A 13,288-nucleotide genomic window follows, 5' to 3' on the forward strand; every position below is an offset into this window, starting at 1 on the left:
ACAAGAACTTAACTCTTTTTGACATTCCTGCTCCTACTACTAGCACTTAACCAGGAGTTGCAGCTGATATATGTACATCTCAGTCTGACCCTTCACCATGTTCTCCTGAAGGGACAACCACACAGCCATTTTAGACCAAAACCTGGGTCATGGCCAGCATGAAGTCACTTGTCTTGGCTAAGATACCATGAGTTGGTAAAAGTGAGACTATTTTGCACCCAAGTGGACAAGAAATGACACAAGATCACATTGCATACGTATGTTAGAGTAACCTTCTGCTTGTGGGGGCAATTCAAAAAGGTTTCAGTACATTCCACAGCAGGCACCAAGACCCACCCACAGGGAGTCATTTGGCCATACCACCAGCCACACAATGCTGTTCTGGAAGGGTTTCTAACCCAATTTAAACTCCAGAGAATATCCTTATGCACACCTCATCCCTCCTGAACGATGCAATGTACTACTCAGTGAAATCCTGTGTAGAAAACTGTATCTCTGGGTTTTTTTCTAAGGTACTATTATTGAAGGAATTTTAAGTGAAAGTGACAATGAGAAAAGTCATTGACTTCCTTTCTTTATGTTCCCTTTTTAGGAACTTAGGCCTTGTAAAGAGCCCCCTGCAAGCAAAATTACTAGCAATTACACTCATGCTGAATCAAGCAGCTCTACTGATTGACCACACAGCCCACAGACCTCTTGCTGAAGGAAAAGAAGTCAGCCTTGGTAGTGGAATAGTTATCTGTCCTAACGTGTGAGGTCTCTTTGCCTGACAACGTGATAGTGAAGGTAAGGGAAGTTGGCTCTGCAAAGACAGAGTGACAGCAAACAGACCACAAACTTCCTTAGATAAACGACATCTTTCAAACCACACAATACCACTTGATACCTTTGTGTCCCTTGAGCTGTTACAAAGTGCAGCTCCACTTCAGCCCAGATTGATATCACTTGGGACAGAGGCCATCCATCCACAGGACAAGTGCAGGCTGAATACACAAACAAAGTCACACAACCTCATTGTTTCAATGTAACTCTGGAGACGGGTGGTGAGTTTTTCCAAACGCTTACATGAGTCTACTGGCACTCTCTAACTTGAATATGGGGGCCCAAGTCCTTCAAAGAGAAGGGGAATTCACCTCACAAAATGATTAGCCATCTAAAATTAACCAGATCAGCCAATTTATTGCAAGTTGGGCTAATTGTTTAAGACACTCATGAGGGCTACTCTGGAAAAGCCAGTCTTTTTACAGTGACTATAGCAAGCATCTGCACACCTGGGTGAACATACTTAGTTTTCTACCAATTCCCATGTGGCTCCTTACCATCTAAGACAGGAGAGAATCAACAACTATCTCATACTAAAAATGACCTTTAAAAGCTACTGGCACTGATGGAAGCCAAAATTGGAAGTTGTTGACTTCAGTGCAGTTTGGATCAGCTTTATAACTCTGGTAACTATAAACCAAAAATTCTCATCTCATACCAATGACCTTAGGTGAAAAGAGCTGCATAAGATTTGGCTGGAAGCAGAAAGAGGATGAAAAAAACCCCAGCTTCTCCTGTGAAACAAGAACTTCAAAATTTGGCTAGGAAATAAGGTAAGAACTAGCTCTGAACTTCTGAAGTCTCCAAGGCTCTGTAAATTTACTGTTTGATAGTTTATGGAGTATGAGATACAGATCTCCTAATACTGATAGGCTGCAGAGCAGCAAAAAACCTAGAAACCCCAGCACTGGCTTCAGGACAGCTCTGTGCGCAGGCTGCCCTTGAGCAAAAAGAAGCAAGCCCAGGTTCCCCAGTGGCCCTGTGTGCAAGTTCCCAAGGAACAGAATTATATGGAATACGAAATATTTTTTTCAAATGAAACCAGACATTTTGCCAAGGATAAGATCTGATTATAGAGAAAAGTGAATGTCCCACTGGGAGAATCAGTCAAGCACAAAATTCCTGAGAAGTTCTGTTCCATATTCTTACTCCAACGCCATGAATTATCATGTTCTTTCCCAGACTTTCTTTTTTTGTAGCAAGTTGCTAAATTCCACTCTTTCAGAAGGTGTTCAGCATTTAAACATGGCCTAAAGAACACACAGATACACTGTCCCTATGTAATGTGTTGCTTAAAGGATAATTAAGTTTCTATGGCTGACAACTTGTAAATGGACTTTGCTTTTCTACCACATTCTGGAGACTTTCTTCAGCTTTTTTCCTCTCTAAAAGTTACTTTGACTGACTCAGACTTTGTGGCTGTACAGTGGACACAAAGACAATTAAATGGCAAAGGAGGATATTTTAAAGGCACATAGGAACACGAAAATGTAATGTGCATATTTTCAAGACTAAATATTTTAAGTATTGAGTAGTCATATTCTCCAATGTTGATGAGGCAAAGAATTTGCCAATGCATGCAGATGAATCCCATTTCATCCCTAAAAGCACCTCTTACTGTAAATTATGCTGTCAGAGAACCCCTCTAAATAATGGGTTTGCTTTTCTTCTGAGGGAAGGAAGCGCGTGAAGGGAGTATGATCCTGAGGCACAGATCAAGTGAAAGACCCAAAGGTTTACAACAGGATTTAGAAGAACTTCAGCAATCCAAAAGGGAGATTATAAAAAAAGGTGTGCATTCTTGCCTGTCTCAGAAGAGATGGGATTCAGAATCTTTCTCAGTTTTGCCTTTTCACTCAATTAACTCAGTTGTTTCCAATGAAAGTGTCATAGCTCTCATTAATATATTTTTTACTTGTCTCTTATATAAATAATTTTATAGTGATTTTACTATTGCTATTTATTTATTTCACTTTAACATTCTCCTTAACACATCCCAAAAATTAACAGCTAAACAGAGTGGAGTAACACTGCCAGGCTGACACCAGAAAGCTAAAGCTGCTTGGGCATCCCAAGGAACTTGGCAACTCCTGGGAGACTCCTGAGGGCTCTGATGGCATCCAGAATTTTCTGTGATGTAATCGATTGAATTGGCACATTTACCAATTTGGGGCTGTGGGGAATGTTAGGTCAAACATTGTCCCATTTCTATATATCAGGAAGGTTAGGGATCCTTATGGAATGAAAAAGCCACATCACTCTGTGGAGCAAGTGTGCTTTCATCCCATGGGGAAGAACAGAGCATTCCTAGGGGAGAAAATACTCCCAGCCTGAGACAACACTGAGCAGGAGAGCCAGGGTCACACCTGTAGGATGCTACAGGAAAAGGTGAAGGAGGAAGATCTTTGCTTCAGAAAGAAGGAAAGGAATAAATTAGAACAGCAAAGACATGTTTCAACTTGGTCAGGAAGTTCAAACATAAGGAGCAAGAGTAATTAATTTCTACAGCAGAGCCCTGAGAGTATACAATAAATTTTCAAATGGGCAGATACAAAAGCTTGTACTGAATTCTCCTGTTCTGAAAGAAGGTAGCATTGAGCACAACCTCAGAAAGAGAATTCTGATGGAAATGAGCACTGCTGCATTCTTTTCTGGCCTAGAGAACAGTGTGCTGCACATCAGGGCTTGGTGAGTGGCAGAAGGTCAGAGCAGATTCTGAGAACCCAGCAACAATAGAGTCATCACAGACACAGGTGCTTCCTGGATTGATCTTGCTGTTTGGCTGTTTCCAATTAAATGTGAAGCAGCTGTGGCCCCTTATCTGCTCAAGTCACTGGAATCCATCTGAGGGGAAATTTTCTCCCATCTCCTCCTCTCTCCCAACCCCAAACACTCAGCTCTGCTCTCTGAAGACAGAGAGGAGCAGGGACAGCCAGTTGGCAGAACTCCACAAAAAAAATTTGCCTTCCTTATCTCAGGGCAAAGCAATGAGATACACTAATTTTCCAATGCCTTTATGTGGGGACAAGGAGGACAGCCAGCAAAATAAGAAACAAATATGAATGCTGTTGAAGGTTGTCATGCAAACAGATTTGGGATGCTTTTCTTCAGGCAACAAAATAAACAAAGGAAGCCAATGTGAGGATAAGTTCTCAAGTGTTTATGGCATTCTTCTGAATGATGAGTACAACAGGAGTGTTTTTACAGAAAGGGATCAAGATTTAAAGAAGGTGTTTTCAATAGTCACCTGGTGGGATTCTAGAAGAGGCTCAGGGAGGTCAACACTGGGCCATGGGGCAGATCAATGGGAAGAGCCAAGGGATTTCAGAAATCCAGTCAGTGACAGTTCCCAAATAGCTACACACCAGGTAACTGTACTTTATATGAACTTTTCTTTGCCAGCCAGTTCAATGTTTCTGGAGCCATCAAACCCCTCCACATCTTGGCTCTCTCTTCTAGCCTGACAAGATCTCACTTTACTTTTGGCCGGTACCTTAAGAAAGGGAGAACTTGGCTCAGATTTGTGCTTGTCACTAGACAACAGAAATGTGAGACTCTAGGTATTCGGTTTGGTTGGCTTAAAGAGCAGCCATTTCACAACCCATGTTTAGCTTTTTGGACAGAGGAAGCCAACAATCTTCTGGCTTTACCCAGCCTGTATGTAACTGAAAGCATAAACAGCTTTGGTCTTTGCCCTGTTTCACTCTTCCCAAGGCTCCTTTTTTCATACACAGGAAAAGTACTAGTTATTTTTTAAAAAGGTATTCTTTGTCATTTCTGAAACTGAAATGGATGGCAAAGTTTAAACATCATTACAGACTATACTCCACCTATTTATGGTAACATTGCTTAATTACTATTGTACAATAAAGATCAGACTACCGATCATGTCAATAATAATAATAATAACCAAACTGTTCTAGGCACAGAGAGAGTAAAGAAGAATAGTATCTGCTTTTTTGGCAAGGCAGCATTGGTAGTAAGTAGGACATAGCATTTTTGTTACTTTCATATAATGGGGCTTCTTAAACCTGAGAAAGATTGTCCTGCAAATCACTGTCAAGAAATCACTGATACTCATCCAAAACCACCCTCAATTTCCATCTGATAATACCTCCAAATGTTCCTATGTGCCAGCCCAAATTGTTCCTCTTCATTCTCCTGCATACAATCTGTCCACAACACTCGTTTTCTGAATTCCCTTGGCCAAAACATAAGCATGCAGCTGCTTCAGTTTTTTCCAACCCTTGCATTTTTTCCATGTGCTGTCCACCCCCACCAATCTCCACATTAGGGTCCAGCTGATCTTCCCTAACACTATCCAATTTTTCAAATTTCAATGCCAGAATGCAATGCAGTGGGCTTGTCTCCCTTATAGAACTTACTTGGAAGTAAAGCAGCTATTTCTCCTTTGGGTTTCAGCAGAGGAGAGAAATACCTCTTATTTCATGTGTGGCTCCACAAGAATCAAGATGAAAACACCTGCATCTCTGTAGCCCATAAAACAATTTCTGCTTTGCAAACAGCCCAAAATTTGTTGAGCTTTGCTTTGTTTGTTCTATGTATGTATTTCATCAGTTCCTCTTCCGGGCCTTTCTAACTGTTTTCAAATGTTTTGATTTCACCTTTTAAAAAAGAAAGAGTCAAAAAAGAAGGCTACACAAAAATGCAAGGCTCTTTTAGAGTCTCAATTACAGCAACATGACCCTGACAACACAATAACAGACTGATTGCACTTTCTGAACATGCTGTCAACTTTTGTCATTACTGTTTCGCTAGACTGTCTTGCATCTTGCCCAGAAATCATAAAATACAATATATTCTAAAAAAAGAGACAAATGGTTTATAGCACCCTCCTCATTTCTAAGGGGGAGCCCCAAGCACTTCTGATGGCTACAGCCCCAGCTGTAGGACAACAACATCCCCTGATGTGCATGTCTGAGAGCCTCTTTTTTTCTAAAGGCAGCAAACTGTTTCCTGTGAATATATTTAAGTTTATCCAGAATTTCTGTAGTCTTCTGCTGTTTCTTCACCTTGAGTAATGCAGTCTAGTGGCAACTCTGGACTCCTTTATCAAGTAATTTATTTTTCTTTCTATATTCTCATCTAGAACTGGCACATCTGCCTCATCATCAGACCATAGGAAAATATACAGAGCATCTAATCTTTACGGGCTGCAAAATATGCTCTTGCTTGACTTAATTCAGTATTTCTGTACAGCAATGTACGCTTTAATAAAATGTTGTATATTCAGTGCTCAGAGCAGACCCCACTGGAATCAGGGTACTAGTCCAGACAAAGGGATCAACCTGCCCAACACTGTGATCTGGAGCTGGGAACAGAAGCTGCCAAGTGTGGGACAATTCAGCTGAGGACACATACATCAACGTAGGCAGCAGTCCAAGTCCACTTGCTTTCAGGAATGTTTTCCCCAGAGACTACAATTTTAGAGAAGGCATTATGAACAGAAGATACTGCTGCCAAGGTAGGGGAGTGCATACACAGAGGTGCCCCACTCTGAAAACAAGTCAACATTAAGCGCCGGCTTTGATTCAAGTTTCCTGCCCCATCCTTTACTTCAAGTCTGTGATGATGCAGACAGACATATCCCAAGACCATAAAGAGCAGCAACTATTCTTGGACTTCTCTCACACTACTGTATCCTTTGTTCTTCTCAAGGGCTTGCAATAGCCAAGAAATTATTAGTTTCACAATTTCCAGTTGAAACACTTTTCATGGAAGATGATACTTTCAACTAAATGAAAATTGCTGAAGAAAGTGTCTGCTTCCCTGAGCAGAAAGTTTCTCTGTCAGAAACGTAGGAACAGTACATCTCAGCTGTTTTGCTATAGTTTGCTTGGGTTTTCTGTTTTGCTGTATTTTTTTTTGGTTAATTTTAGTCAAAATTTCCAGCTCCAGCCTGTTACAGTGTTTACTGCTCTTCCCTGTGCCATGTTGAATTCTCTTCCTCTGCCAAAGTGCTTCTTAAATCTCCTCTGAATATATGTTTTTCCTGGGTTTTGATACCTTTTTCTTCCTCTTTTCCTTATTTGTTATTTAAGACAATGCTTTTACTGCTCAACAGATTCCAAGCATCATTTAGGATAAATGCTCTGTCAAAGACACTTACGTACAGTTGAGTCACATTATATTCTATATGAATCACTGTGGGTGTTTCACAAACAAGCTTAGATCAGCCAGATTTTCCAACTATATTACACATAACTTTTTCAGACATGGTCTACTACCTCTGTGATTAATCCTCCATCCTGAAACTCACCTCATATTTGGACCATGTCATGTCTTCCCACCAGGGACAGGAGCATGCTGCTAACACTTTCTCCTAATGAGGATAACAATCCTGTGACAGAGTAATCTTGGCCAAATTTTATTTGCAGAATGTAGGGGAAAGGCTTATTTTGCAAAGCTAGATGGTCTCTCACCATCCCTTATGGTTTTATTGTCTGTGATTTCTTTAGACAGAGACCTCATCTAAAGGAAAGAGAAAAGTCTTTGGAATGAAGGAAGTCTGTTTCACCGGCTTAGGATAATTTCCTGATATATCTTTTCTTACAATAATGAAGATTGCTAAGAGTCTAGTGGTAAGTCCCTTCTTGCCTGCTTTACTTGACCAGATAGACGGAAAAGCTCAGGGAATGTTCAATTGCTCTCTACCTACCCAACACACATTTCAAGGTGCATCTGCTACATTAAATCGGGTCCTTCAGGAAAACCTGAAATTCCACCTGAAGAACAGCAGCCTGTCAGAGAGGTCTGCAATGGAGAAGCAACTAAAACCCCATGGAGAGAAAAATGAAAAACAGCTATGGGGGAAAATGAGCTGAATGAGATGTTTCTTGAAAGAAACTTCTGAGCTGGTATAATGAAGCAGCTGTGATAGTGTCCCCAGGTGGAAAAAAAACCCCAACCAACAAAAAACCTCAGCAACTGAGGCTTCGTATGTTTCCAAACCCACACAATGGATGCTTTACAATGAAATTTTTGTCCGGAACTTGGGTGGGCAAAGGAGGTTCCTCACCCACTTCCTATACTCATGCAATAATATTGCTTAGGCACAGAAAAAGGGAGAGGAAAAAGGAGAGAAAGTGATTAATAATCTGTGGGCAGCTGCTTACTTTCCAATTGGTTGTCCAGGAGGAGTGTGCTCCACTTCAAATCCTGCTTGTCTCAGTACATCAATCACAGTGTTGTTACCCAGGAAGTGACCTAAAATACAGGTAGAAAATAGCACTGTCAATCAAACTGCTCCTCTCACTTGAGCTTCTCCTGTTGGAACAGCGGGTTTGGGAGGCAAGCGTATGAGAAGCTAAGCCAGCTTCAAAAGCAAGAAAGGCACAGTATGCAATTTGTTGTAATTCAGACTGAGCTGTTTGCCATGTAGCCCATTGCAGCCATTGGCAATGGCCAGAGGAAGAGAGAGCATACAGCCCCAGACTTTCTTCTTCCATCTGCTTTATCCCTCCATCCCTTCACAAGGCCAAGGGATTGAGTGGATCACTAGTCCTGTCTTCCATGGTGGCCATTTTTAGTATGTACACGGATTAAAAAGGCTTCTAACACAGATATCAGAATGACCCTGCAGTGGCAAAAGGATGACTAGGGCTTTGACTTATGATATAGAACAAGGTACAAACTCAGATATTCACAACGTACAAACCCAGATATTCACTCTGACCACCACTGTTCATGGACATCCACTTATGAAGAAGCTTTGAAGGTGCTGTACTGCGTGTTCAGTGCTTGTCTAACTAAAACCACTGTGATTTGGGAATTGCCTCATCAACTATTCAGCTACTTGCTCAGCAGGATTGGGAAGAGCTGGGATGGTAACTTTATCTCTCCCCAAACACGAAGATTTAGTCCTGTAATTCAGGGCTCTTTGTTAGAAGTGTAAAGGTCACATTCCTATTCACAGAAGTAACAAAGAGCCCAGTAAGTATTGCAACATGTACAGGCCTTGAAAGAGTTTACTTAAGAGAGTCCTATATACTTGAGGTCTGAACCAAATCCCACTGGAGTCAATGGGAACCCTCAAAGGGCTTTGGGTACAGACTCAATAAGGCAGTGTAATCCCTCCAAAGCTTTCAACTTATTGTCTGAGTCCCACTTTATTTTCAGGATGGGTTACACACATAAAGTAAGAAAGCAAGAAGTCCACTAACAGGTTTATTAAAATCCACATAGCCCAGTAAACCCACCTCCAAATGCAGCCCTGGGTGTTAAAGGATGTACATATATACATGACTGACACTGAGAAAGGACAGAACAATCCTCCTCCATTATGTCCATTAGCTTCCAGCTCTGCAGGGCTGGGCGACCCCCACTTACACCCAGGTCAATGCATCTCACTGACAGCTCTGAATAGGCCAATTCACCACGAATGTGCTCAAACCTCTGCCTTCACATACTTTTTGCCCTGTGGCATCTTGCAGCAGGGAATTCCACCATATGCTGCATGTGAGCACTCACTCCTCTGCTTTGCTGCTACTTGGAGAGTGTGTGCTTGCTTTAAGCACAGTGAAAGTGTTTGCAGGAGATGTCTGGAACTGCCCAGCTCCACAGAGAGCCAAATGCTTTGCACTGTAAAAACCAGAGCAAGCAAGATATACCTGAGTCTCTCCATGCATGCCACTGTGTAAGGAGCTGGCATAACCATCAACAGAGTCACCCCCAGGACACTTTGCCCATGCTGCACAAAGTTGCTCTGAAGTTGAGAATGATTCAGCCTCCAGTATTTGCTAAGCCTGCAGCCCTCTGCTCACGCTGCCAACAAGGGTGCTAACTCACATCAGTTGTTGGAAGGATGTAGCAGTATGGCTTTGAGTGCAACTTGCAAGCACTGGTAAGAGCTTTTAGCCAAAAGACATTTCTTTAAATGATTAAACATACATTTGCAGAGCCCTAGTGTGTTCCAGGATTCCTCCACTTCCTTTTAAGAAAACTCAAAATTTGATTTTCTCCTTACTAGCTTACTTATAACAAAAGCCAAAGCAGCAGAGAACAGTCCCAAAAATGCGTTATACACCCTCAGAGATTCAAGAAATGAGACATTTGTGAATGATTAGCTAGATTTGATCATATCCTGTTTTTTTTTATACAGTGGCCAAGGCAAACATAGGTCCCTATTCTGTCAGTGGCAAAGTGACACTGAGGAACCAAAGTCAAAGGTATCAGAGATGTTTCTGAGCCCCTGGTACAACACTTTCCCTGAACCAGAGTCTTAAATACCAAAAGATTTCTTAATGTAAATAACTGCTCCAAATCCAGCAAATCTTTGACATCATGACAGTACAAAAGAACACAATTTTAACTCTTTGAAAGCCAGAGAAAAAACTAACTATGGAACAGCTCTGCTGTGTCATCTACAACGTGGCAGGACTGTCAACAATGTCAGCTCCTCAGCAAAGCCAGCAAGTACCTTTAGGTGACAGGTGAAGACTGAAAAGTGACACTTCCTGGACTTCCCAGGACCTCTTTCAAGACCAGGGACTTTCCATATCACAAATCTCCTTATCCTCTGCTCTGTCCTCAAGCCTTATTCTTTTAATTTTGCTTTTCCTAACTAGAAAGAATACCAACTTCCATTAAAAAAATCTCACCACACTTCAAATCCCTGAATAAATTAACATGTGAACATCAAAGTTATTTCATTTCAGGTCCACAACTCAACACATACTGCAATATTTTCGATGCCCAGTTCAACCAAGAGAAAAGAAATTTAGGAAAAAAAAAATCAAACCCAAAATCCAACTTTGAGCTGATTCCACATACATCAACAGAACCTGAAGCTCTAAGAACTGCTAGAAAATGGCATGAGCATGTCTTTGCAAAGCTTTACCTTTAGACTCCACTTAAAATTTTCTGTTTGCATTATCCCACGTATAACAGGGGAAATCACCACTTCTCTCACCATCAGCTTGCCCTGTTAAGAAATCCTCTCCACCAGGTTGCACGATTTCTATACAAACCAGTTCTGACTTCTACTTATCTCCTCCAGTCACAATTCACATATTATGACTGGTTTGGTGACCAACCACAGTAACACTGTTGTAGTCAACTCAGTATCTCCTTATGCACGCTACAAACAACTTGAAGTCATGCTCCACTTTAATGATGGAAAATCCAACATTATGCATGCTCAGACCAGCACTCTTCCCACCAACACAGACACCTGCCCAACAATGATCCATGTTATCCCACAGTAAGGAGCTCCTCAGGATCAGAGATATGTGGAAGAGGAAGGTTTAAGGGAAAAGGTGGCACTTGAGAGGCCCAGTGCAGGTGTGGGTAAGGTCAAACATGAAAACGCCCTCTGTCACTGCTGTACTTCCAGGGTTAAAGAATTCCTGGGAGAATAGCTTTGGCTTGCCTCCTGTTGTGAAGTCCATCATAATTATTCTTCCACTTTTAAAAGCCAGGAAATTTTTCTATGTGAGAAATATTTTACATAAAATGACTCTCCTTAGTCACCCACAACTTAAGTATTCACATGCTGGATACTGACAACAATAGAATAATTTGACAGCTTATGGAATGTAATGAAACCAAATTTAACCCACATATTGGAGAAAATTAAGATCAGCATCAGTGAAAAACATCAAATCCCTGCTTCTGGCTGCCCATATGTGCAAACAGAACATAATTGTCGGATTTTTTTATAACATCAGTGGATTTAATTTTTATTTATAGATATAAAATAAATTATATATGTGTGCATGTGTGTGTGTATGTACGCTTCTGATAAAATATTTTAAAAATTTCTCTTCCTGATCTGGAGAAAACCCCAGAAAGTACACTTATTGAAGTTACTGCATCTAGAGACATACCAGACAGATCAGAGAGACAGGGGAATGATCTCGCATTTCTATCACTATTCCCTCTTCAGTCTAAACGTGAATAAACTATTCTTGGAGTATTAACCAAATTTATCTTGACAGCTGATGAAAACTGGATCCAAAAGGTCAGAACATCAACTGCCTTGGGAAATCCATGGAAGTATGGGAAAAGGAGAGAAGGCAGACATAAAAGATTTTCTAGGTAGCGACCTGAAGAGAAAGTCTGTACTTGGGCAGCCACTCCTAACAGCTTCAGATTAAAAAAGCCCCCAAGTATGGATGCAGTTCTCCCACCTTCTGAGGATAAGGAGATACTCATGGGATTTGCTTTAGGACAAGGCCCGGTGCTAAACACAATCATTTTGTAGTTTGAACACAAATACAGTGGAGTGGCCAGTGTGGCTCACTGCACTTAGAGGGGGTTTCTTCATTAAATTTGTTGAGGGAAATATTATTCTCCTTTCACTCAGGTCTTGATTTTTTGAGACAGAGGATCTGAAGACACTGAAGGAATACATTATACACCATGGTTGCTAATATTAATCAAAGACCTTCCATCCCTGGTTTCCTTTTTTTATTTTTAATTAAGAACTGTTCTTTGGACTACACAAAGCAGACCCATGTAATGTGTTTCCTATCTCCCCAAGGTTTCGTTTTGCGATAAAGAAAAAATCACTTTGAGTTTTTTTACTAAAAGGTGAAAAACAAGTGGTTTCCTTAAAGCACATCCACTGCTGAAAAAAATGCATTTTGTTCCTTAATGGAATATCCTTAGGTGAGAAGAAAGACACTTCTTAGTCAACTCTTAAAAAGCACTTTATTTTTTATTTGATCACACATAAACTAAAGCTCTTCTTTACCACTTCAGACATTCTGGTGACCCTCATCAATAGCATACCTAAGCACAAGGATGCATCCCTGAAAAGTTTAACGAACTTGGATGTTTCTACACAGAAAAATATAACCACGTTTTCACGAGAGAAGCAGAAAAGATGTTTTTAAGCAAATGTTATGTACTTTATCTAGGTTTACAGATCTACTACAAATTACTTCGTCTATTCCTTTCACAATTCTTTGTTCCATGGCTTAGAAGGATAAAGGGGTACAAAGGAGCAGGAGATAATTCCCTCACAAAGGACCTCCATTGCCAGAGCCTTTGAAGTTGTGCTAAAAAAGCCTTGCTAGCCCATTAGCTGACACACAGCAGAAATCTGAACTGTTTCCATGCACACTACAAGCAGAGCTATTTTCTGCACAATTAGTCATAAAAAGGGCCAATGTAAACTGTGTCGGGAGGTCTCAATTCTTTACATTCTCCACACAGTGAATCAGACATTATGTATAACGTTTTGATGCCATTTAGACCTTGGGCTGCTCTGCAATCAGGAGGCGGCAGCCTCTATTGCTCCTTGTCTCCCAACGCTGATTTTCAAGCCTCTTGGCAGTACCACAGTGTTTATGGTAGTGAGGCTTCACAAGAATGAGTAGAGGCAAAAACGCAAATGGCTGAAAGCTGCCCATTCACAGCTGGGCCAAACACTGGTTCCTTTGCCTGCTGCCTCCAGAACTGTATCTCTGTTTCTCTTATTCTGACAATGGTCAAACCGAGT

The 13,288-nt window shown here is 41.0% G+C and overlaps 1 protein-coding gene across 1 annotated transcript in view; it reads right to left on the minus strand.

The window, feature by feature from the left end:
- TRABD2B (TraB domain containing 2B) overlaps positions 1–13,288 on the minus strand; it is a 280,531-nt gene that overhangs the window by 38,252 nt on the left and 228,991 nt on the right. Inside the window, exon 5 of the mRNA XM_071565549.1 lies at positions 7,959–8,049. Coding sequence (XP_071421650.1) covers positions 7,959–8,049 — 91 coding nt within the window. The remainder of the gene's footprint in view (positions 1–7,958; positions 8,050–13,288) is intronic.

This window comes from Pithys albifrons, chromosome 10, assembly GCF_047495875.1.
Source record: "Pithys albifrons albifrons isolate INPA30051 chromosome 10, PitAlb_v1, whole genome shotgun sequence".
Lineage (NCBI taxonomy): Eukaryota > Metazoa > Chordata > Aves > Passeriformes > Thamnophilidae > Pithys > Pithys albifrons.